The sequence below is a fragment of the Berghia stephanieae genome, chromosome 11, assembly GCF_034508935.2.
Source record: "Berghia stephanieae isolate SIO BIC M18660-M18661 chromosome 11, UCSD_Bste_1.3, whole genome shotgun sequence".
Taxonomy (NCBI): domain Eukaryota; kingdom Metazoa; phylum Mollusca; class Gastropoda; order Nudibranchia; family Aeolidiidae; genus Berghia; species Berghia stephanieae.
The window spans coordinates 35,676,798-35,704,297 of NC_088370.1; the positions used below are offsets into that span (position 1 = coordinate 35,676,798).

General features: G+C 34.9%; 2 protein-coding genes across 2 annotated transcripts in view; one reads left to right on the forward strand and one right to left on the reverse strand.

The window, feature by feature from the left end:
• LOC144956656 (WD repeat-containing protein 35-like) overlaps window positions 1-8,238 on the forward strand; it is a 38,799-nt gene extending 30,561 nt beyond the window's left edge. Inside the window, exons 26-32 of the mRNA XM_078887304.1 lie at window positions 166-378; window positions 1,553-1,687; window positions 2,915-3,047; window positions 3,762-3,848; window positions 5,328-5,457; window positions 5,700-5,768; window positions 7,457-8,238. Coding sequence (XP_078743430.1) covers window positions 166-378; window positions 1,553-1,687; window positions 2,915-3,047; window positions 3,762-3,848; window positions 5,328-5,457; window positions 5,700-5,768; window positions 7,457-7,622 — 933 coding nt within the window. The 3' untranslated portion in view covers window positions 7,623-8,238. The remainder of the gene's footprint in view (window positions 1-165; window positions 379-1,552; window positions 1,688-2,914; window positions 3,048-3,761; window positions 3,849-5,327; window positions 5,458-5,699; window positions 5,769-7,456) is intronic.
• Window positions 8,239-16,874: 8,636 nt separating this feature from the next.
• LOC144956657 (thioredoxin domain-containing protein 5-like) overlaps window positions 16,875-27,500 on the reverse strand; it is an 11,895-nt gene continuing 1,269 nt past the window's right edge. Inside the window, exons 3-10 of the mRNA XM_078887305.1 lie at window positions 26,023-26,187; window positions 24,845-25,063; window positions 23,093-23,179; window positions 22,059-22,184; window positions 21,162-21,244; window positions 20,815-20,938; window positions 18,426-19,281; window positions 16,875-17,891 (exon numbers count right to left, since the gene is read on the reverse strand). Coding sequence (XP_078743431.1) covers window positions 19,153-19,281; window positions 20,815-20,938; window positions 21,162-21,244; window positions 22,059-22,184; window positions 23,093-23,179; window positions 24,845-25,063; window positions 26,023-26,187 — 933 coding nt within the window. The 3' untranslated portion in view covers window positions 16,875-17,891; window positions 18,426-19,152. The remainder of the gene's footprint in view (window positions 17,892-18,425; window positions 19,282-20,814; window positions 20,939-21,161; window positions 21,245-22,058; window positions 22,185-23,092; window positions 23,180-24,844; window positions 25,064-26,022; window positions 26,188-27,500) is intronic.

The window sequence follows — 27,500 nt, forward strand, 5'->3', positions numbered from 1 at the left end:
AGATAGAGAAGGATGGAAACTGTTTGTCTGTGGCCTATACCCTGACCCAGGGTGAAAAGGGCAATGATGATGATGATGATGATGAGTATGATGATGATGATAATGATGATGATGATGATGATAATGTAACCAAACTGATAAATATAATTGTTTTGATTGTGACAGTGTAACCGTATCAAGGCGGCCATCGACTGTTGTGTCCACCTGAATCAATGGAACACGGCCATCGACCTGGCCAAGACTCACAACGTCAAGGAGATCGACATGCTCCTGGCCAAGTATGCCCAGCACTTGTTGTCCAAGAACAACGTCCTCAACGCCATCGAGTTGTACAGGAAGGCTGGGCATTTCATGGACGCTGCCAAACTCATGATTAAAGTCAGTGGTTGGGGGGGGGGGGAAGGAGAGAGAGAGAGAGAGAGAGGAAGAGAGAGAGAGAGAGAGAGAGAGAGAGAGTTGTATGGCCGGGCATTTCATGGACGCTGCCAAACTCATGATTAAAGTCAGTGGTGGGAGGGGTGGGGGGAGAGAGAGAGAGAGAGAGAGAGAGAGAGTTGTACAGGAAGGCTGGGCATTTCATGGACGCTGCCAAACTCATGATTAAAGTCAGTGGTGGGAGGGGGGGGGGGAGAGAGAGAGAGAGAGAGAGAGAGAGAGAGAGAGAGAGTTGTACAGGAAGGCTGGGCATTTCATGGATGCTGCCAAACTCTGATAAAGTAGTGTGGAGGGGGGGAGGGGGGGGTGGGATCAGTTGGTTGAGAGATTAGTGTAGCTATACGTGTGTGTGTGTTGTGTGTGTGTGTGTGAGAGAGAGAGAGAGAGAGAGAGAAGGGGGGGGGGGAGACAGAGGAGAGAGAGAGTTGTACAGGAAGGCTGGGCATTTCATGGACGCTGCCAAACTTATGATTAAAGTTAGTGTAGGGGGGGGAGGGGGGGGCTGAGGAATCATGTGGTTGAGGAATAAGTGTGTGTGTGTGTGTGTGTGTGTGTGAGTGTGTGTGTGTGTGAGTGAGTGTGTGTGTGAGTGAGTGTGTGTGTGTGTGTGTGTGAGTGTGAGAGAGAGAGAGAGTTGTACAGGAAGGCTGGGCATTTCATGGACGCTGCCAAACTTATGATTAAAGTCAGTAGTGGTATTGGGGGAATAGGAATCAGTTGGTTTAGAAATAAGTGTGTGTGTGTGTTTGTGTGTGTGTGTGTGAGAGAGAGAGGGGGGGGGAGAGACAGAGAAAGAGAGAGAGAGAGAGAGAGAGAGAGAGAGAGAGTGAGTGAGTGTGAAAAAGAGAGAGAGTTTGTGTATGAATGTGTGTGTGTTTGTGTAAGTATGCTCGTGTGTAAGTAACTATAAATATATATATGGTTTTATTAGTTAATTCATAGACAGGGTTAAAATATTTTTCACACCTGTACTAGACTCAAAATCATAATTATTCAACCAAAATTTTATCATAAAATTTTATATAGAAAATAAAAGGTTTCACGATATTTATTATTTTTTAAAAACATCTCATTGAAAAATATATTCCAAGTTCAAAAATGTCCTCGTTATATTCAGATTGCAGATGACCAAAGTAAAGTGGCCAAAAACCCTCTGAGTGTGAAAAAGATGTACGTGTTGGGCGGGTTGCTGATAGAGAAATACCACGAGACAATGAAACTCACATCCAGTGCCAAAGGAAAAAACAAACAGGTAGGAGTAGGAGTTGATTTTAGGACATGACAAAAGGGTTATTGTTTTTTTTCAAATGTCAGAAAAAGAAAAATAAAGATAATAAGTTATTTTGGAGTCATATGTTAACTCTTTCAGTGCTATTGGCCACACTGTGCGATCAGAACAGAATCTGTCCTACTGAACAATGACCGCACAGTGTGGTCAGGTCTTGAAAGGATCAAGGTGCTATACAAAAGTCCCAGTGCATCAAATGAAAATGTTGAAAACTCCACTACCACATTATCTCATCCGTCTGTAGTGTTTCATTCATCCTATTTTGCTGATAAAGGGGAAACCAGAAACGTCCATTTTAACTGTTTTTGTATAATAAATTGAAGCTTACATTCAATTTCACATTGTTATTTATGAAATGACTCAGTGGACCGTAACAGTTTGATTTATAAATAGTTTGTGTGTAATGAATGTAAAACAAATTTGATTGATTAGCTAAAGTAAAATCATGTAAACGTTCATATGTAATATATACAGTTTATGACCAAAACATTAAAAAATAATCTGAAAAAAATATAATAATGAAATTAATTTCTTTTTTTTAAATTGAGAATCACTAATATCTATTTTTTTTTTAAACAAACGTATTGTTGTTTTTGAAGATCTTGTTTTAAATTTGTTATTGTAGTAGCTTTGGGATTGAATTTGATATTCAAGATGAAGGTTCTTAAATTGTGGCTGTGTTATAAATAGGATTTGATTTGAGGTGAAGTATATCGACAGTTTTGGTAACACGTTTGACATGACGCAAGACTAAACTAGGGAATGCTGGGTATATGATGATGAATTCATACTATGGTGATATGAAACGAAATCTGTGATTGGATGACACAGGATTTGTACGTAGACTTGTCAATCAATAGTGATTGCTAAAATCAAACAATTTGTCAATCTTGTATTTGTCTGAAAATCTGAAAAATTTGCTGTTTTTTTCCCTTTTTTTTTTTAATCAAACAATTTGTCAATCTTGTTATTGTCTGAAAATCTGAAAATTTTGCTGTTTTTTTCCTTTTTTTCTTTGTTTTAAAAAAAAAATATTTGGGGGGGGGGGGGGGGGGGGGGGGGGGCGTTTGGGTTTGTATATTTTGAGAAAAGTAGTATGCCAGACAATGTAAATAGAACAATAAACGAAATTTCTCTCGTCAATAATTGCTGGATAGATAAACAACTGTTTAAATAAAATAATCATTTCAGGCTGCTTCAGCCCTAGCTGGATTCCTAGAGGAGGACGTGTCGGCCATGTCAGATACGAAAATAATCGACAATGCCTGGAGGGGCGCGGAGGCTTATCACTTCTTTATCCTTGCCCAGAGACAGCTTCATGAAGGTGATTTACAGAATAGATGCTTATTTTTCATAAAATAGATGTTGCTTTGATTTTGTTTTGTTTTTTGTATGCATGCTTATTATGTATCATGTAGTGTCGTGATTGTTAATTTTGTTGTTTTTAAACATTTTTATTTTTATTATGTAAAGCGCCACAGAGCACGATTAACGTGGGTGTTTAGGCGCTATATAAATTCATTATTTACTATTTACTATTTAATAGATGTCTTGTAGTTGTAGCCTTCAATCTGGTGTCGTGCCGGAGTGAGCTAGAATGAATCTTGTGACTCAAGAAGTCTGACAAATGAGATTGCTTGGATTGAGAAGAATGAATGTGGTTACTTCAACTTTGAAAAAAAACTCAAATTTTGTCATCTTTCTTTTTCTTCATCTTCTTCTTCTTTTTCCTCTTCTTCTTCTTCTCCTTCTTCTTCTTCTTCATATTATTATTATTATTATTATTATTATTATTATTATTATTATTATCATCATTTTCATCAACATCATCGTTATTATTACTATTATTATTATTGTTTTTTATTTATTTAGTTTTTTATTATTATTATTATTATTAATTATTATTATAATTATTATTTTTATGACTATTCTTCTTCTTCTTATTATTATTTATTTATATATTCATTTATTTATTTGTTTGTTTTTCATATAAAAACAACAATGACATAAGCCTTTATGATATTTTCCCATGGTCCAGGGTATGTGGACGCCGCCATGAGGACAGCCCTTCATCTCAGGGATTTTGATGACGTCATAGACCCAGCCAGCATCTACTCTCTTCTGGGTGAGATTTGTTTCTAATAACCTGTTTGACAAAATATTATTTATATGTGACCCTTCGCCTCAAAACGGTATTAAGTCGGGTTGAACAAGATGTTGAAAATTGAATTTATAGCCAGAAATATCAGACTTGTGTTGAGTTTGTACGTTTTATTGAGGAGAATGGATACCATATTTTAGGGTGCTAATGCCAATATTTTATATTTTTGACCAGTTTTAACATAAAATTCGGCTTTTATGCATAATGTGTGTTCCGACATAGTACCGTTTTGAGACGATGGGTCACATAGAGTTTGATGAGACAAACGTTTACAGCTTAGTTGGTGGATAGCTGTCCTAGTGGTGTTACCTTCCATTGTGGGTGCGGTACTAGTGGTGTTACCTTCATGTCCGTTTGGCGTGGGTACTAGATGTGATGGACCTTCACTTAGTTGGTGGTGCTGTCTAGTGGTGTTACCTTCCATTGTGGGTGCGGTACTAGTGGTGTTACCTTCCATTGTGGGTGCGGTACTAGTGGTGTTACCTTCCATTGTGGGTGCGGTACTAGTGGTGTTACCTTCCATTGTGGGTGCGGTACTAGTGGTGTTACCTTCCATTGTGGGTGCGGTACTAGTGGTGTTACCTTCCATTGTGGGTGCGGTACTAGTGGTGTTACCTTCCATTGTGGGTGCAGTACTAGTGGTGTTACCTTCCATTGTGGGTGCGGTACTAGTGGTGTTACCTTCCATTGTGGGTGCGGTATAGTGGTGTTACCTTCCATTGTGGGTGCAGTACTAGTGGTGTTACCTTCCATTGTGGGTGCGGTACTAGTGGTGTTACCTTCCATTGTGGGTGCGGTACTAGTGGTGTTACCTTCCATTGTGGGTGGTGGTGTGTCAACATGTAGTGTTTTGTCTATCCCTCTCGGAGAAATGAGAATTACACTTACCAACCTATTCAATGCGGCTATGTGGTCTAGTGGTATGACACTCGCTTTCGGATTGGAAGGTCCTGGGTTCGAGCCTCGCTCAGCGCATAGTTGAGTCCTTGGAGGAGGCTCTTTACTCACATTCTCTCACCATACTTACATGTAAAATGAGTAAGTGGTTGTTAATTGCATTGTCTCTATCCGACAAAAAATTTGTAATATCGTCTAACAGGCGTCATGTCGCATCCTACATGTTAAGTGTTGCTGTTGGCCAGGGACACTTTGTAAAGCGCTTTGAGCACGTTTAGTGGATATTGCTCTATATAAATGCTCTAGTTTTTCTGGGTTTTTTTTTTTTTCACACATTTTTTTCGTCCTATCAGAGATTGGTGTTAATTCGGAGGGCGACCTGTTTTAAAATCAGTTTGTCATTGTCCAAAAAAAAATTACATGAGTTAAACGACTCTTTTTTTTTATGACTTTCTATTTTATTTTTGTTGGTTTTTTTTTTTGGTTTTTTGTTTTTCATCATGAGAGAATGAAATGTAAATTGTGAATCTATATCTTTTTCTCCAGCCCTGATAGCCACAGCCAATCGGGCATTCAACGTTTGTTCTAAAGCCTTCATCAAACTCGAATCTCTGGAGTCTTTGTCTGCCGACCAAAGACAACACTACGAAGAATTGGCCATGGAGATTTTCACCAAGTAGGAATATGAATCTTCTTATCGTCGTTTGTTGTTTTGTTCAGTATTATGATTATTATTATGATTATTATTATTATTATGATTATTATTATTATTATTATTATTATTATTATTATTATTATTATTATTATTACTATTATTATTATTATTATTATTATTATTATATATTTAATTTTTTTTTTTTATTATTGAAATGCTAGTAATGTTCTGACAGTGTGTGAAATGTGTTGTTTTTTCCCCAGGCACAGCCCTAAAGACATGAGAACCAATCGTGTAGATTGTCCCCACTGTGGATCTCAAATGCCAGACTGGTAAGCCTAATATCACAATCACAACAAATTGTACACTAGTATTCCCTCAGATCCTCTGTTTGTAGACGTATATATTCAAGTCTGATGACCCAACTTTTTTTTTTTTTAACCTCAGGAATGAGAGACATCCAATGTTTGTTGTCACTTTGCCAGTTTAGTTTTCTTATATATACATACACACTAAACATAGGTTTAGGGATATTGACCCGTTATTGGCTTAAAAAAAAAAACAAATAAAATGAAATAAAATATAAAAATAAAAAAATTTAAAAATTTAAATTAAAAAAAAAAGAAACGAAAAGATACTTTAAGCCATATATTTGAATAAATAAATATAAATAAAACATAATCGATAAATCATAACATGACTGTATTACTGTATATAAAAATTCATAAACAAGTGAATACAAAACAAAATAACTAAATAAATAAATAAATAAAACTTGATTTGAATTGATTTGATAACCGTAGTACACTCATAGATAAGGGAATTTAGATAGTAATCAGTACTCTCTACACAGTCGCTGCCTATAATTATGGGTCATCGCACGGGCCACAAAACTCATCATTGATGATCATTTCATTGGCATTATGTGATAAAGATGATGATAAATTATGGTCTCATTGTTACATAATAAAAATGCTCTCAACCAATCTGTACTTATATAAAAGTCTGATGATTCAAATTGTTATGGTCTCATTGTTACATAATAAAAATGCTCTCACCAATCTGTACTTATATAAAAGTCTGATGATTCAAATTGTTATGGTCTCATTGTTACATAATAAAAATGCTCTCAACCAATCTGTACTTATATAAAAGTCTGATGATTCAAATTGTTATGGTCTCATTGTTACATAATAAAAATGCTCTCAACCAATCTGTACTTATATAAAAGTCTGATGATTCAAATTGTTATGGTCTCATTGTTGTATGATGGAAAGACTGTCAAACCAATTTAACAATACTCCTTTACAACGGTATTAAAAAGAGCCCGTGTGTGTTTCATTATAAACACTGTGGAATTGAATTCAACGAGGTCTTCAAAACCATGAAAAAGTATATTTTAGTTGTATGCTTTCCATCGCAGTTGACCGCAATGTTAATCTTTTGGGTTTGTTTTGTTTTGTATTTGTTTTGTACAGTATGTTTTTTTGTTTTAAAAAAAAATGTTTTTTTTGGGGTTTTTTACCATTGTATGTGGTCAATCTGGTATTTCATTGCGATGAGACATGATGAAGTAGGTGTAAGAAGAAAAAGCTATATGCATTTTTTGTTACATTAAAGAATCGCCAAACTAGAGGCATTTGATTTAAATCAAATTCTATAATTGAATAATTCTATAATTTTTGGAACTCTCACACGCGAGATGCTCTGATTCGTTGACAACTTTCAAATCTCGCTTAAAGTTTCATCTTTTTACGTCACAAGTTGCAATACTATTATCATATTTTGTTGTTAAATTTAATTCGTATCACTTTTCCCTCAACACTTGTCTTACCGTAATATGTTTTGTTTTATATCACTGTAAAGTGCTTAGAGCCTGTGACAACGGGGTGAAGCGCTATATAAATGCCATTTATTATTATTATTATTATTTATTTTAAAAATTCAGCTTCCATAGTGGCAGTTGTGCACTTTGATTACGTAAGACTGAATCTCAATGAATATGTTTATTCCTCCCCAGGGCTACGGTGTGCTCTAGCTGCGACACAAAACACCCGACGTGTATCGTGACAGGGAGACCAATACTGGAATACCAATTCTGGATGTGTAACCAATGCAGGCACCGTGCTATTCAGTCAGAAATCACACATAGGAAAACGTGTCCTCTATGTCATGCTTTTGTTTAGGAATAATTTTATCTTCATACTGGTTTATCAGTTTAGGAATAGTTATGTCTTCATACTGGTTTATCAATTTGTTAAATATTATGTTGAGTTGGGCAAATCAAATCTTTTTTTAACATTATTTTTTACATTTTTGTTTCATTTTACCATGGGTTGTTTTTTGTTTTGTAATGAACAAGGAAAGAAAGTATACCCAAAAAAAAACCATTTCTCTCTCTGGGCATCTTATTCTTTATATGCGGTCTCAGTATCAATGCGAATAGCTTTTATTTATTTTATTTTTAAATTGTAGATCTGCAATTAAAAACACACAAGAAAAGATATGGGGACAAGTTGATACAAGGGACAGAAATGGATTCTGATAACAATCTATCAATGTCTCCAGTTTTAAAAAGTCCCACTGACATAGAACATAGGGTTCAGCTAATAGTGATTTACAATCAAACGCTTTCAAATAATATTAAAGACTAAAAATATATGTGTATTTATATATATATATATATTTATATTGCAAGATGAGAGAGAGAGAGAGAGAGAGAGAGAGAGAGAGAGAGAGAGAGAGAGAGAGAGAGAGGAGAGAGAGAGAGAGAGAGGAGAGAGAGAGAGAGAGAGAGAGAGAGGAGAGAGGAGAGATGAGAGAGAGAGAGATGAGAGAGAGAGGAGATGAGAGAGGTAGAGAGAGATGATAGAGAGAGGAGAGAGCGAGAGAGAGAGAGAGAGAGAGAGAGAGAGAGAGAGAGAGAAGAGAGAAGAGAGAAGAGAGAGATGAAGAAGAGAGAGAGAGAGGAGAGAGAGGAGAAGAGAAGAGAGAGAGAGAGAGAAGAAGAGAGAGAGAGAGGAGAGAGAGAGAGAGAGAGAGAGAGAGAGAGAGAGAGAGAGAGAGAGAGGAGAGAGAGAGAGAGAGAGAGAGAGAGAGAGAGAGAGAGAGAGAGAGAGAGAAGAGAGAGAGAGAGAGGAGAGAGAGAGAGAGAGAGAGAGAGAGAGAGAGAGATAAGAGGCGATGAGGAGAGAGAGAACGAGAAGAGAGAGAGAGAGGAGAAAGGAGATGGAGGAGAGAGAGAGAGAGAGAGAGAGACTGACTTTAATTTTTATAACCATTCATTTTGGTTTGTAAATATAATTTATCTCATTAATGTTTATCAAAATCATTGCCTGGGGAAAAACAACGCTATAGATATGTCATTATCATTATTTGGAATCCCAATTCCAATGAGAACTAATGACAAATGATCATGAATTAAATCCGTCCAGTTATGACATTCCAGTTTGAATTCAATAGAAATTTGACTCTATATTTTATTCACATTTTATTCGACAAATCAAAAGTTAAAATCGGAGATGTTTCTCTGCTAATCCAATGACCTCACATGACCCAGGGGTAGAGGGAGAACAAACATTTCCATTATAATTTATATAATAATTTGGTGTCTTTTGTGATGAATTTGTTGTTTGGTTTATGACGTCCATTAAAGACAATTTGATCTTTGAACTTTTCTCGCCTTCGTTTTTTAAAAACTGTTTTCAACAGTGAAGTGTCTTACGTGCCCTATGTCGATTACTGGTACTTAGGGGTTTATGGCACCACCAAAATTTTCAGATTATTTTTTCTTCTTCTTCTTGTGGAAACCAATATTTTCGAGGATCACTCCACAGTTTGTAGGGTTTTACATTGTAAACTTGTTAAAACTCTGCACATAATACTAATAAAGAATACATAGATTAAAAAGTCGCGTTGTGAGATCTAGCAATCGCGTGAAGGCATGTTGGCAACCGTTTTCAGTGCCAGTATAGTTTTGGTTTTGTTTTTCGAAGTGTTTAAAAGCTCTTGTGACTTTTTAGAACATGTCAGCATTTGTAAAAAAAAAAAAAATGACAGAAAAGTGAAGAGAACAAATATCTGATTTCATCACCAGTAAAACGGAAGAAGATGTTTGTTTTTTATTGTTTTTAAGTGTTTTACGGTGCTTGCAACACATTTAGGTTATATCAGCGCCAGTAAAAAGGAAGAAAATGGGACAGTAAAAAGTTCTAGAATTACAATTAAAGCACCCAAGAAAAAGTAAGCCATAGGGGAACTGGGATCAAATAGGGATCAGATGTAGATTCCAAGAGCATACCACCAATGTACTTAGTTTGAGATCACCTATAAGTCTCATCCAGACACAAGCACAAAATCCAGCAAAGAGGAATACACTCAAATGCCTACATTATACATTAAAATAACAATAATACATTACAGAGAGATGATTTAAAAGGAAAAAAATATCATCTCCCAAAACAATAACTATCAATTTGACTGTTTCCCTCCCATCTAGGACTCCGGCCAGGGCCAGGACAAAACCAAGTAATCTCATTCCAAGACAAAGACAGAAAGTATGTTGGAAAACAGATATAAAGGGATAGAAGACACAGTATGTACCTCCCTGCCCGCTATGGGAGGTCAGGATCCCCACCCAGTGGAAGAAGATGGGGTTGTCACAAAACTCATAATTTAAAAGCACTAGAGAAATGTTTTGAAGGGATTAACGGCGCTTGAAACACATTTAGGTCATATCAGCGCCAGTAAAAAGGAAGAAAATTGGATAGTAAAAAGTTCTAGAATTACAATTAAAGCACCCAAGAAAAGGTAAGACAAAGGGGAATTGGTTGTTTGTTTTTTTGTTTTTAAGGGTTTTACGGCGCTTGCAACACATTTAGGTTATATCAGCGCCAGTAAAAAGGAAGAAAATTGGATAGTAAAAAGTTCTAGAATTACAATTAAAGCACCCAAGAAAAAGTAAGACAAAGGGGAACTGAGAACAAATAGGGATCAGATGTAGATTCCAAGAGCATACCACCAATGTACTTAGTTTGAGATCACCTACAAGTCTCATCCAGACACACGCACAAAATCCAACAAAGAGGAACACACTCAAATGCTTACATTATACATTCAAAATAAAAATAATAATACATAACAGAGAGATGATTTACAAGGAAAAAAATATCATCTCCCAAAACAATAACTATGCATTTGACTGTTTCCCTCCCAGCTAGGACTCCGGCCAGAGCCAGGACAAAACCAAGTAATCTCATTCCAAGACAAAGACAGAAAGCATGTTGGAAAACAGATCTAAGGGAAGAGAAGACACAGTATGTACCTCCCTGCCCGCTATGGGAGGTCAGGATCCCCACCCAGGGGGAATTGGTTCAAATAGATGTAGATTCCAAGGGCACACTATCAAAGTTCTTAGTCTGAGATCACCTAAAAGTCTCCAGACACCAGCACAGGTCCCCACTAATTGTTTTTGTTTTTAAGGGTTTTACACCGCTTGCAACACATTAAGGTCATATCAGTGCCAGTAAAATGGAAGAAAATGGGATAGTAAAAAGCTCTAGAATTACTATTAAAGCACCCAAGAAAAAATAAGACGGGAACTGGGAACAAATAGGGATCAGATGTAGATTCCAAGAGCATACCACCAATGTACTTAGTTTGAGATCACCTATAAGTCTCATCTGGACACAAGCACAAGAGCCAACAAAGAGGAATACACTCAAATGATTACATTATACATTCAAAATAACAAATATAATAATACATAACAGAGAGATGATTTACAAGGAAAAAATATCATCTCCCAAAACTATAACTATGCATTTGACTGTTTCCCTCCCAGCCAGGACTCCGACCAGGGCCAGGAAAAAAACTAAGTAATCTCATTCCAAGACAAAGACAGAAAGCATGTTGGAAAACAGATATAAGGGGATAGAAGACACAGTATGTACCCCCCTGCCCACTATAGGAGTTCAGGAACCCCAACCAGCCCTGTATATTTAATAAGTTTATTCTTCGAGTGACAGGGTATGTCTCAAATGGCATGATGTGACAACAATCATTTCATCAAATATAAACAGGGTGATTTTTATTTGTTCATGAATCTTGTACTATGTAAACCACTACAATAAATCCATTGTAAAATGTAAAAGCATTCTTTAAAAAAAAAAAAATAAGTTATGCACAGTCCTTGAATATTTTAAATAAAATTCAAAAACAGATTTTTTTAAAATGGCAGAAACAAGCATCGAACCATCCAAATTTTTACCAAATCATGGAAGATTGAACTATTTTAATCATTTTAAATAATGGCTGGAACAATTTCAATATTGAATTATTTTAATATTTTCAGAATGGCAATACAATCTAAAATGAGACTTTACAATCTATCAAACAGTTTCAACAACAAAAATCCAACTAAAAATTCTGTCCTCTCTTTAAACTACAAATAATAAAGTAAGAGCACTTTGTGTTATAAGTCGCGTGGACAAAAATCAGAAAACAGAGGTATGGATTTTGTACAAAATACTTACACTTTAGTCTTCTCAAAACTTCACACTCATACCCACACCTTTATTTCATTAACACACATATAAAATTCATTGCTCAAATTTATCTTCTTAAAAACCTATCAACCAATGCCTTCGACTTCCACAACACCCATCGTTAGCAGGAAGAAATAATTATCACGTGACAGCTAAATTAAAAATGATTTTAGTATATTCGTCATAATAGGATTCAGTAGGTCTGATGTTACATCTGCCCAGAAACCAGCAGCTTGGTTCTAAACAAAGAAAATCTGTACTTTTTATTCTTCATTCTGCCTAGAACTTTTTCACATGTCATGTGGTCAGAATGTATAAAAGTCAAAACATGACCAGAATTATGTTTTTCTCCTCTGGATACACTTTTATGCTCGTCGGAGAAATATTTCATAAGGGCGTCTGCCATTGTCCCGATAGTTTAGAACTCGTTACTAAGTTACCATATGTCATTACGAGGGAAGTGATGTCACGACTGTTGAAGCGTATTAGGTTATCATACGACATGAGATAGTTTGGCTAACGGCATGTGTACAAAAAGCTGGTAAAGTAAAAGTGACAATACCTATGTCAGTTGAATAATCTACATTTCAGTCACACTTACAATCCTCCTATTATTATTATGACAAATGTTTATCCATATTAATATCTACAACCTAGTTAAAGCCTGCCATAATTGGATACACACCCGTAAATGTAAAATATTCCTGTCTAAATTGACCCGTCTGCCAAACCAACCTTTTTCAGTCCATGATGGATCCTGTAGTGTATTTGGTTTGAAGACGTCGCATGTTAGCATTTTCTTTTAAACGGACTCACGCAGAATGAACGTTATACAATGATCTGTATATCTACCAAATATATCGTATAATACTGTCATATTGTGACACAGTGTCCATTTCTAACAATTCTTCATTCACTTTTCAACGATTCAAGTTGGCATGTCTAAATGCATCAATAATAAAATCCATCATATTCTATTTCTACTCATCCATCAAGCATAATTCACTGATATTCAAAATGCCATGTACAAAGCAGTATAATATTTGCACAATTTAACATTCTTAACGCTCTCCTTACCAGCCATTTTCAGGATTTTCCCCAAAACTTCACACCCAACTAACACAAAAAGAGATTTTTATCACTCAAACACAATAGCAGTATGTTCTTGCATACATAATTTCTTTAGCAAAACATTACTCTACAACATACGTTCATTTTCTTTAAATTTTACGATGTACACAAGAAAATTGAATTAGAAAAATGTTGGTTGTATCGTAACAAATGCGATGATTTTGATTTTCCTATAGTTGGTAAGGAGAGGGTTAATTCACCCAGATGATATACTATGCGACAAAACGTCTAGAATCTAAAACATAAAATCATTCGTGTAAACATGATTAACCAAAAACACACACACAATAGAATGGCAACAAAATCTAGTGATTCACATCTATTGTCTAATTCCAAGGCATCGTCATCCAAGAAATACAGTCACATGGGGGGGGGGGGGGGGAATTTGTTTGTTTCGTTTGTTTTTAAGGGGTTTTATGGTGCTTGCAACACATTACGGTTATATCAGGGCCAGTAAAAAAGGAAGACAATGGGATAGTAAAAAGTTTTAGAATTACAATTAATGCACCAAAGAAAAAGGAAGACAAAGGGGAATTGGTTCAAATAGGAAAAAGATGTAGATTCCAAGAGCCCACTATCAAAGTACTTAGTTTGAGATCACCTAAAAGTCTCATCCAGACACAAGCACAGGTCCCCACTAAGAGGAATATATTCAAATGTTTACAAATCATATATAATTCGTAAACAAAACGTAATAGTTCATAACAGTAGAGATGATTTATAAGGAAAAAAAATATCTCCCAAAACTAACTACACATTTGACTGTGTCCCTCTCAGCCAGGACCGGGACAAAACCAAGAAATCCCATTCCAAGACAAAGACAGAAAGCAAGTTGGAAAACAGATATAGGGGGATAGAAGACACAGTAAGTACCTCCCTGCCTACTATGGGAGGTCGGGAACCCAGCGCAGGGAGAAACTTTGCCTCTATGCTTTTGGACCAATAAGACTATATTTAGCTCTGTGGCAATAGGATTCAATAGTCTGATGTCACGTCTATCCAGCCATGAGCAGTTTGGTTCTAAACAAAGAAAATTTGTATTTTTTATTCTTCATGCTGGCTAAAACTTTTTCACATGTCATCTGATAAGAATGTATAAAAGTCTAAACATGATCAGATTTATAATATTTTTCTCCTCTGGATACACTTTTTTAGAAGTATTTCATAAGGGCATCCGCCATTGTTCCGATAGTTTAGAACTAAGTTACTAAGTTACTATGCGTCATTACAAGGGAAGTGACGTCATGACTGTTGAAGACTATAATATTCTTTGATAAGAAATCAAGTCTGTCAATACAGAAAATAACTGAAAACAAGGCAGAAATGCCCAAAATGCCCCAAAACCACAAAGACAAAGCTCACCCACCCCCTTGTCCCCTGATGGACAGACAATTAATCCGTCTGACGCTACCAAGCTTAGGGTAAGACTGAATTAGGAAACAACACCAGAATCATAATAAAAAATAGTAAGAAAATGTGGTTATTGTAAAGTAAGGGTTTGGGTAGGGGTGGGATTAAAGATTCATATCTATTATTATACGAAGATTTCTAAAGACTTGGATACAAAAGACACTGAAAAATGGAGCCCTAAAAATCATTTTATAATAATTAAAATTTTATTTGAAAGATAAAAAACAACAAGAAATTCACATAGCACAAGACATTCTTATTTTTCAGTTTCATAAAAGTGGAAGTTTGTATTAAGGGATTTTGTGGTGTTTACAACACTGAAAGTCACTTCATTTTAAATATAAATGGAAATTTTAAATAATATCCAAATAATGACTTATTTCTTTTCAGAAGTTTATTGGTGCTCTTTAGGGTCGTATAATCACCAGAAAAAAATGTAAGATCATTAGGTTATGCTTTAAAGAGGTAACAAAATTAGATCTAAGCAACAACAATCTTTCAAAAAAATGATATGTTATGATTTTAAGAGTTTTACAGCGCTTACGACACTATACGGTCATTACAGTACCAGTAAATAAGAAGGTGATAAAGAGGGCTTTTTAAATTTTTTTTTAAAAAGGATTTTACAGTGCTTGCAACACATTTAGGTCATATCAGCACTAGTAAAAAGGAAGAAATTTGGATAGTAAATTAAAAGGACTGGGGAAAAAGTAAGATAAAGGTGAATGGTTCAAACAGGAAACAGATGTAGCTTCCAAAAGCACACTATCAGTGTACTAAGTTTGAGATCACCCAAAAGTTTCACCGAGACACCAGCACAAGATCACACTAGGAGGAATACACTCAAATGTTTACATATCATATGTTGAAAAAGAAAAAAATAACAATACATAACAGAGAGATCATTTACAAGGAAAAAAAATATCAGCTCCCAAAACAATAACTATACATTCGACTTTTTCCCTCCCAGCCAGGGTCAGGACAAAACCAAGCAATCTCACTCCAAGACAAAGACAGAAAGCAATTGGAAAACAGATAAAGGAGGATAGAAGACACAGCAAGTACCTCCCACCCACTATGAGAGGTAGTAACCCCACCCAGCATAACAGATAAGTCCAGAAATCTATGGTCTATTAATATCAAGAGTGGATCATAAGGTACTACCTATTCAGAAATTGGCTTTTATTCTATTGTTTCAGTAATATTTTAAAAACTGGCAGTATTTTTATACAATACTAACAACAACTTGAGCAAAGATTTACAGGAAATAACTTTTTGTTAAAACTGGTGTATATTACAGTCAGGTCCTCATTTACAGAAATGTGAATAAAGAGTCTTTTTCAATGATTCAACTGTGGACTGTTCACATTGAGATTAAAACAGCCAATCTACTGGTCCTAACGCAAGTGTCATATCACCAGAATGCAAAGCTGCATGTTCCATGAACAAAAGGGTAATGTAAATGTTGCTGCTCGAAGCTCGAAGAAATAAATAATAACGTGAAGTTGAATGTAAGTTTCAATTTAATTACAAAAACAGATCAAATGAACGTTTCGGGTTTCCCCTTTATCAACAAAACAGGATGATTGAAACACCACAGATGAATGAGATTTGTTTGTTGCTTTAGGTCTCTTCCAACACAATTGAGGTTATATGAGAGACCGCTGAAACAAAAAAACAAGCAATCTAACAAAAATAGTACAAGTGTCAATCAAAATCATAACCTAAAGATATCATAAGCTAAATTATAAATAACCAAGAACAAACAGGCAGAGGATTTACAGGAAAAAAAAAATATCCCCGTCAAAAATACAATCACAAACCAAAGAAGCAGGATAGGCTAGTAAAGAGAAGAAGAAACGACATCACTATCGGATCGTACACCCATGCGAACATCATAGGTATATGATTCAAGGGTGATGCTCCCATCCAACCACCCGCACAGATGAATGAGATGATGTGGTAGTGGCGTAGTTCACTACGCCACTACCACATCATCTCATTCATCTGTGGTGTTTCAATCCTCCTGTTTTGTTGATAAAGGGGAAACCCGAAATGTTCATTTGATCTGTTTTTGTAATTAAATTGAAACTTACATTCAACTTCACGTTATTATTTATTTACATGAACAAATGGCAAAGTGTCTCATGAACAAAGAGCAAGGAGAGAGAAATAATTTGGAACACAAACCATTTTCCTTATTGATTCTATATAACATAAATTACCTAAACCTTATATAACATATGACAACACATTGTACCACAGCCACTGATAAATCTGATATTTCTATTGAAACAAAAAAAATAATATAGAAGTGAAACTTTAAAAAATAAAACGGTTATTAACCAATGATTTTTTTTTGTTTTTTTTGTTTTGTTCAGATCACTCACTCCACACGATTTTGTTTTTGTTTTCAAGGGTTTTACTGCGCTTGCAACACATTAAGGTCATATGAGCGCCAGTAAAAAGGAAGAAATGGGATGGTAAACAGTCCTAGAATTACAATTAAAAATTAAAAAAAAAAATTATGCCCTTCTGCCAAGACATCATAAGATATCATCACCTAGGCATTCCGCGAAGGAATATAGATAATTCATCAAACAAGATGTCTGATGTCAACAGCAATCACCTATGTTGCCCAAGTGAGCAAATTGGGGGTTAATAATCTTGCTCAAGGAAAAAATCGAAGCGGGGTTCGAACCCGAGACCTTCCGGGTCACATTGCAATGCCTTAACCACTCTGCCACTTCACTCCCAATTACAAATAAAGCACCCAAGAAAAGGTAAGACAAAGGGGAATTGGTTCAAATAGGAAACAGATGTAGATTCCAAGAGCACACTATCAAAGTACTTAGTTTGAGATCACCTACAAGTCTCATCCAGACACAAGCACAGGTCCCCACTAAGAGGAACACACTCAACATGATTTCACTGATTTATTTTTACTAGAAATGTATAGGCTTTGGCAAGTGGAAAAGCTCTATAAAGATGAGTACAATAATTTGCACCTCATTTTCAGTACTCAACATTTGAGAGTCTACTTCTTTAAAAAACAACATCATTTTGTTTACATAACAGATATGTATGAATGTCTCTCGTTTACCAGATGGAACTTACAGTGGAAAAAAAATCGTATTCATATACATGGAGAGAAATACTTTGGTCACTTCATTTTGAACCAAATTCTCTAGCAAACCTTATACTCAAATGTCAGGATTGAACTCTCTCCTTACCAGCCATTTTCAGGATTTTCCCCAAAACTTCACACTCAACTAACACAAAAATATATTTTTAATCACCAAACACAATAGCAGTAAAGTTTTTGCGATACATAATTTCTTTAGCAAAATGTGCTTTACATACAACACACTGTTGTTTTGTTGTTTTTAAGGGTTTTATGGCGCTTGCAACACATTTAGGTTATATCAGCGCCAGTAAAAAGGAAGCAATTGGATAGTCAAAAGTTCTAGAATTACAATTAAAGCACCCAAGAAAAAGTAAGACAAAAGGGAACTGATAACAAATAGGGATCAGATGTTGATTCCAAGAGCATACCACCAATGTACTTAGTTTGAAATCACCTTCAAGTCTCATCCAGACACAAGCACAAAATCCAACAAAGAGGAACACACTCAAATGCTTACATTATACATTCAAAATAAAAATAATAATACATAACAGAGAGATGATTTACAAGGAAAAAAATATCATCTCCCAAAACAATAACTATGCATTTGATGTTTCCCTCCCAGCTAGGATTCCGGCCAGTGCCAGGACAAAACCAAGTAATCTCATTCCGAGACAAAGACAGAAAGCATGTTGGAAAACAGATATAAGGGGATAGAAGACACAGTATGTACCTCCCTGCCCGCTATGGGAGGTCAGGATCCCCACCCAGAACACACTGTTCATTTTCTTTAAATGTTATGATGTACAAAAGAAATTTGAATAAGAAAAATGTTGGTTGTATCGTAACGAATGTGACGATTTTCCTTTAGTTGGTAAGGAGAGGGTTAATTTACCCATACAATGTGGCCAAGAGTTGTTTCTAAAAATGGCTTAAGATCAAAACTGGTCCACAGCAGAACATTATATAATATATTAAAATAAGGTTTAGTGTCATATTCACTTGGCATCATGCCATCCATATAAATTTGTAAATATAAATATATTTTATTATATAACAATGCTATCAAATGTATCGTCCAACAAAACACAATAACATCACTAGGTACAGATTCTATAAGACCCCAACTAAGGTTAATAATTATTAAAAGAAAATTATATTTTATCCAAAAAAAAAAGCCTTTAACATCCATAAGTTCAGGGACAGACGAATGAGATAATGTGGTAGTGGCGTTGAATAAACCATTCATCTTAACAACACCACTACTACATTATCTCATTCATCTGTAGTGTTTCATTCATTCTGTTTTGTTGATAAAGTGGGGAAACCCGAAACATCCATTTTATCTGTTTTCGTATATTAAATTGAAGCTTATATTCAATTCCACATTGTTATTCATTCTACATTCAGAACATTAACAATAACTTCAACAACAACAACGAAAAAACCCCCCCAAAAATAACCTCATCCTTTCACTCCCAAGACCCATGCTCTGCATTCCACTCACAGCTCATCATGGCCCACTAGATGCCCGCGTACAAATGTGGTCAGACTTTCTAACGTCCGGGATTGACGATAATCTTCCAGCTTGGATCCATCCCTGAAAATCTTTAGAGTTGGATATCCTTTTACCTTGTTGGAAGAAACAATTCAATTGTCAATTTTTTAAATTTACTTTTTCATAGGTTGATTTTAGGCAATTGCCAATATGACACATGCATTAAGATAGAATTACCAATTAACAAATCAATACCGGACACATCATTAACTAAAAGAAACCTATATGTATATATATATATATATATATATATATATATATATATATATATATATATATATATATATATATATATATATATATATATATATATATATATATATATATAAATATTTCATGTATAATTATGATCAACTTCTTCAATATTGTTTCGAGCATTCGCTCTCATCAAGAAGTGAAAGTGAAAGTAGATTGTTGTATTTATTTCAGTTGGCATTGTCCGTTTTCGTAATCGCAGCTGATTAACTTCTACAATATTGTTTCGAGCATTGCACTCATCAAGAAGTGAAAGTGAAAGTAGATTGTTTTGTTTATTTCAGTTGGCATTGTACGTTTTCGTATTCGCAGCTGATTAACTTCTACAATATTGTTTCGAGCATTGCACTCATCAAGAAGTGAAAGTGAAAGTAGATTGTTTTGTTTATTTCAGTTGGCATTGTGCGTTTTCGTATTTGCAGCTGATTAACTTCTACAATATTGTTTCGAGCATTCGCTTTCATCAAGAAGTGAAAGTGAAAGTAGATTGTTGTGTTTATTTCAGTTGGCATGATAAGTTTTACGTATTCGCAGCTATGGTGATTCATAATTACATAAAAGGTGTTTGTTTCTCTGTCTGCATGAAGATGTAAGTTCGTTTCTTCTGTTAAGTGTTGCCATGTTGGATTTTGTGATGATGTAGAATTGTTCTTCCAAGCAGAGGTTGCAAATCTTAGATGAAGGGGGAGTACGACTGTGCTCTGGAGATGGTTTTCCATGTGATGCTATGTTGTATGGTATTTTTTTTCTTTGAGGTTCCAAATGTGTTCGCTTAGTGTAGTAGAATGTCGTTTGTGTATGTTTTTGAAGGAAGATTTATGGCTTTGAACGAACACTCAGTGAGGCCAATGTATGTTTCTTGTTTTGATGTGTCTGACGTGTAACCGTGGCTTGATAAATAACGTTTTGTGTCAGGCAATCGCTGTTTCGTGGGCATGTTGCCTGGACCCTGCAGTTGCATTTTTTCTCACAAATCTTGCTTCAAAAACATACACAAACGGCATTTTGTTTGTTTGGTTTTGTTTTTAAGGGTTTTACGGTGCTTGCAACACATTAAGGTCATATCAGCGCCAGTAAAAAGGAAGAAAATGGGATAGTAAAAAGTTCTAGAATTACAATTAAAGCACAAAAGAAACGGTAAGACAAAGGGGAATTGGTTCAAATAGGGAACAGATGTAGATTCCAGGAGCACACCATCAAAGTACTTAAGTTTGAGATCACCTAAAAGTCTCACCCAGACACAAGCACCAAACGACATTTTAACTTGAATTTCATAATCAATTATAAAAAATTGAAACCCCCTAAAATTAACCAGATTGTGGGTTTAAGTCACTAATGAATTGTCCACTTACTTGATGATCATCACAGACCGATTTATGCTGGGTACAATCCACCTTGGCTATAGATACAGCCTCTTCCTCTAACTCCTTGGCCAAGTCGTCCCATGTCGGAGCTAGACGTTTACAATGGCCACACCTGAGATATCCAGTAGAGAACAAAATACAGCCTTGGCATAGATAGCTCATTGTTGTAATAATAAATATTAATATTAATAATAATAATAATAATAATAATAATAATAATAATAATAATAATAATAATAATAATAATAATAATAATAATAATAATTTGTTTATTTTGGTTTTTTTTTGTTTGCTTTTTATCGTTTGGTTTGCTTTCAATTTATTTCATAACTTACCACGGAGCATAAAATTTCACAAATACAAGCTTGTCAGAAAGGTAGAGGTCAAAGTTATCAGAGGTTAACTCCTTCACCTTGCCCTGAAGAAATTGACAAAAAGAGAACCATATCTGTAGAACTTTAGTTGATTCAATTACAATGGGTTTGTCCCGTCACAGCGACAATGGACTCTGTCAAGGAAAAAAATAGCAGCTCCCTCCCAGCAAGGTCATCCGACCAGGGATTGAAAAAAAAACAAGTAATATCACAAAGCACTTTACCCCAGATTTTACAAACCCAGATTCATAAAATCACTGGTCACTGGAAATGGGGGTCAGAAGAAAAATTTCACCAGATTTTACAAACCCAGATTCATAAAATTACTGGTCACTGGAAATGGGGACTAGAAGAGAAAAAAAAAAATCGCCTGAAACAGAGATCAATCAGAATCCCTTGGTTTGTGAGGCAAAGTGCTCAAATGCAAACACTAAATTTAATATTAAAAAAAAAAAACAAATGATATCCAAACAAAATTGGAATCATTGTATGATTGACGATCCTTTCATTTGCTTAAAAGAAAAAAAAAAAACAGCAGTAAGCAATCGATGTCTTCAATAAATTTTTAAAAATAGCGCATGAGTCATGATCCTAGAACACATCCCTTAATCGTCACTAATAAAGAGGAATAGAATATTTTAAGACACTATAAATTTCCAGTCCCAAATAAACAAAAGCAGTTGGAGCAGGCACTTGTATTGATGATGATGATGATGATGAAGATGATGGTGATGATGATGATGAAGATGATGGTGATAATAACCATGATGATGATAAAAGAGAAAATGTCTGGAGAATGAAAATGATAGTCATGTAGGTGAAGAAATATGAAGAGTTTGATTCCCTGTGATTACTAACAGGCTCATGGACATCCATTGGCAACTCGTCTTCGCCAGTGTTTTCCTGATCACTCAACAACTTCATCTCCTGTTTGACAAATCCGTTCAAAGCAGCCAGACTTCTATCCGATTCATAAGATTTCACCTGACAACAAGAATATTTAAAACAAATAAATAAAAATAAAATAAAATCTTTTAAATATACACACACAAGCTCAATTTATCAAATTAACAGATAAAGTGTTGCTATTGGTTCTTGGTTGTATATTTTTACATTTTTGTGCATTTGCATATATATACAAATTATGTATACATAGATTCTCAACTTTGTGTTTTTTTTTTTGTTTTTTTTGTTTGTTTGTTGCTTTAGGTCTCTTCCAACACAATTGAGGTTATATGAGAGACCGCTGAAACAAAAAAAACAAGCAATCTAACAAAAATAGTACAAATGCAAATCAAAATCATAACCTAAAGATATCATAAGCTAAATTATAAATAACCAAGAACAAACAGGCAGAAGATTTACAGAAAAAAAAATATCCCCTGTCAAAAATACAATCACAAACCAAAGAAGCAGGATAGGCTAGTAAAGAGAAGAAGAAACGACATCACTATCGGATCGTACACCCATGCGAACATCATAGGTATATGATTCAAGGGTGATGCTCCCATCCAACCAACTTTGTGTTTATACATTTTTATGCCATGTCTGTAAACGAATTTCCATTTTTTTTTTTTGATGAATAAAGCATATATTTTAATTATTATTATTATTATTATTATTATTATTATTATCAAAACACTGATATTATAAATTGGACAACAGGAATAACAGACAATCTGACATAGTTGGGATGTGTGTTGTCACAGGCACTGGTCTGCGGATTGCATCGTTATTATCAAGAGTCTCATCACCCCCCCTTTTCTTCGCCATCTTGAAAACCCTGGAACATCGACACTCCTGGATTACGACGACATCGACATCATTTTCCGGTCCCAGGAGATGTCGTTATCCAGAGGTTGTACTGCAATAATATGAGAAGGAATACTGACCTGTTGTCCGTTGTTGAAAAGCAAAAGCGTGGGATATCCATTGATGTTGTGTTTCCTACAAGTCACTGGGTTGGCCTCACAATCAATCTAAATGAACAAAAAGCCCATGTGTTAATGCCAAAAAAAAAAAATTCATAAAATAGTAATTGGAGACCCCAAAAATAGTAATTGGAGACCCCAAAAACAAGTAATTGGAGACCCCAAAAATAGTAATTGGAGCCCCCAAAAATAGTAATTGGAGCCCCCAAAAATAGTAATTGGAACCCCAAAAATAGTAATTGGAGCCCCCAAAAATAGTAATTGGAGCCCCCAAAAATAGTAATTGGAGCCCCCAAAAATAGTAATTGGAACCCCAAAAATAGTAATTGGAGCCCCCAAAATAGTAATTGGAGACCCCAAAAATAGTAATTGGAGACCCCAAAAACAATAATTGGAGACCCCAAAAATAGTAATTGGAGCCCCCAAAAATAGTAATGATCGCCCCAAAAATAGTAATTGGAGCCACCACAAAATAGTAATTGAGCCACCAAAATATAATTGGAGACCCAAAAATAGTAATTGGAGCCCCCAAAAATAGTAATTGGTGCCCCCAAAAATAGTAATTGGTGCCCGCAAAAATAGTAATTAGTCAAAAAATAAAGAGTAAGTTGCCTTTCCATGTTCCGAGTTGTTATTTTTCATTTTAAAAAAATTTATTTTTTGGTGTTTTTTTTTCTAATATGTTGACATCAATATACACTTTACTAGATATCTATATCTTTACAATTATATCATCTGTACGTCCCTTGAAATTTATACTATGTAATTATTCTTACAGCTTACAATATTATTACACTATATCTATTACCAAATTTTACTTTACCACATTATATTTACGTATATTATGTTTATGTATGTATCATTTCGGCAATTATACGTCTGTACAAAAATGTCCTTTTGGATGAATAAAGTACTTTTTATTATTATTATTATTATTATTATTATTATTATTATTATTATTATATTATTATTATTATTATTATTATTATTATTATTATCATTATTATTATTATTATTATTATGATTATTATTTTTATGATTATTAATATTATTATTATCATCATTATTATTATTATGTTTCAAACAAAGATTTCTCCCATAATATATCTGCAGATAACCACAGATCCATTCATTTTCTACCAGAGAGCAGTAACAGCTATGTAACTTTGGCTTAGGCCCTTAATTATATCAAATTTAAAAGAATATATCATTATTTGCTTACACGTTAGAAAAGATCTCTCACCTCACGTGTAACAGCATAATAAAATTAAAAATTATGCCTTTTCCACCACAACATCATAAGATATCAACGCCTAGGCATTCCACGAAGGAATATAGATAACTCATCAAACAAGATGTCTGATGTCAACAGGAGTCTCCCACGTTGTCGAAGTGAGCAAATTGGGGGTTAATAATCTTGCTCAAGGAAAAAAATGAAAGTGCCTGAAGCGGGGCTCAAACCCAGGTCTTAGTGCAATGCCTTAACCACTCGGCCACTTCGCCCCCCCATAACAGCATAAAAGTAAAAATAATTATAACTAAGCAACTGGAGTAATTTATAGATGAAAGAAGTTCAGATGTGAAAAACAGCCCAAATCAATTTTATATTCCATTTCACCATTCGTATAAATTTCAAATTTTCCTTTCCTTTCCTAAACCAACCCTGAAATAATACCAGATTGTCACAGTGGGTCACGTGTGCTTGGAACTCACCTTGGCAATGGCCACACTGTCATCAACGCTAAAACTTTCAGCCAGTTCGTCCCAAGTAGGGGCCAATCTCTTGCAGTGGCCACACCAAGGAGCGTAAAATTTGATGAAGAAAAGACCCTCCGAGACCTGTCGATCGAAATCGTCGTCTGTCAATTGAATCAAACCTTTTTCTGCCGGTTCTTCCTTCTCTTTAGCCACTTCATCTTCTTTGGTGTCAGCCTGAATTGACATGATGTTTATAAGTGAAGAAGACAAAAAACTCTTTGATTGGACAATCTAAAACATTTGAATATACACTCCACTCTAGATAATCGCAACACCTTGGGATCAACGAAAATGTTAACCGAGTTGCGATTATCCGGAGTGGACTGTAGTAGAGGGGAATTAAATATGAAAGGGACAAATAAGCAAGGACCATTGATATCACGGGTAAAGGACACGGCCTTGAATCTATATAAACCAGAAGAAAATCCTGAAATTGATTCAATGTTTAATCCAAATACAAAAATATAACACAGAAAAAAAAAAACTAAATTTGAAATACTCGCCTGGAAATGAAAGAGGCTTTTAACAATCTTCAAAAGCTTTTAACAATCTTCAAAATTCTAAATATTTTTTGACATGACATTAATTTATCAAAACGTTTCAAAATATATTGATAAATAAAGTAATACTTTTGAGGTTAAAATGTAGTAATTATTTTCATCAAATGTACAATAGTGCAGTGCAGCATCTTAAACTTTTATCCTCTATTTCATTTTTTTCCAATTCCATTATAACCAAAAATATAATCAGAAAAAAATATAATCTATCATCTGAGATATTGCCAAGTTTAGTTAGAAGGTCAATTTTTATCAAGAATGAGTTCTTGTCATAAATGATTAAATCAACCCTTTTTGTACATCTTCTGGAAATATCAAAGCTTAATTTCCCTTCTAAATAATTTTTACAGCTAGTCAAATTGAAAAAGTATGACATTTGAGAAAAGTTGTTGGATACCTTTCCGATACACCTGACCATAACTTCATGAAAAAATCACCCGATTTACTCCAAATAAAGATTAAAATGCTCTGGTGAGCATAGTCATTCAGAAAATGAAACAAAAAAAAAAAATGCAAATCCAAAATTTTCACCTTCGGACTGATAATGTCATGCACTATCACATATATGTAACTCACCTGCAAGCCATTCAGATTTTGTACAAGGTAAGATTTAAGGGATTCAAGGTCTCTTCTTCCAGAATAACGTTTTGGTTCAGAGTCTCCATCATGGAATAGTTTGATTGTCGGGAAGCCCATAATTTCATGCTGAGAACAAAGCTTTGTGTGGACTGTGCAATCAACCTAGATACGGTAAAGTATAAGAGATTCATTTTAGCTTTTTGGTTACTGTGCTTTCTGATGCTTTTAGGTCATTTTAGTAAAAAGGAAGACGACAGAAAAGTCAGCCAGGCTTGCAAGCAAATAGCCAAGAGAAAAAAATAAAACGAAGACAAGTTCAGCAGAGACCAGATGTACATTCAATAGCAATATATCTTTAATTCAGAAAAGTAAGTGGAGCAGGCACTTATGTTGATAATATAATAACAAGAAATGAAGTGAGTCGGAAAGTGCCAGAAGACAATAGAGAATAAAAATTTTGCCGCAGCGATGGGGGCTCGAACCTGCGACCTTATTGGTACGACAACTCCGCCTGACCGGGGAGAGCGTGACTCTACCATATGAGCTATCCATGACATGTTTCCCAGAGGAACAGTGGCAAATTCTATGAATAAAAGTATCAATAACAAAGATTAACATTCTGAAAAAGAACCTAAATCTGAATATCGGTTTTGTTTTTGTTTTTAAGGGTTTTACGGCGCTTGCAACACATTTAGGATATATCAGCACCAGTAACAAGGAAGAAAATTGGATAGTAAAGAGTTATAGAATTATAATTAAAGCACCCAAGAACAAGCAAGACATAGGGGAACTGGGATCAAATAGGGATCAGATGTAGATTCCAAGAGCATACCACCAATGTACTTAGTTTGAGATCACCTATAAGTCTCATCCGGACACAAGCACAAAATCCAACAAAGAGGAACACACTCAAATGCCTACATTATACATTTAAAATAACAAATATAATAATACATAACAGAGACGATTTACAAGGAAAAAAATATCATCTCCCAAAACAATAACTATGCATTTAACTGTTTCCCTCCCAGCTAGGACTCCGGCCAGAGCCAGGACAAAACCAAGTAATCTCATTCGAAGACAAAGACAGACAGCATGTTGGAAAACAGATATAAGGGGATAGAAGATGCAGTATGTACCCTCCTGCCCACTATGGGAAGTCAGGAACCCCACTCCACCCTGAATCTCAATAGATATGATGCAGAAGGTCTGCTGGCAAATTTGTAGTCAAATTGACAAATGACAAATGATTGGTAAACTGACACTTTTGAGCAATTGATGGAATGGTCGGGAATATGGATCCCAGGCTGACTGCCACATTCTATGATTCCAGAAAACAATAGAATTCTGACCAAACCGGACAAGGAGAAAAACGATTTTGGAAAAACTGACAACTTTTTAAAATGGCATGAAATATCTCAAAAATTTTCATTAAAAACACCTTTGGGTAATTTGGGATCAATTTTATTAATGTA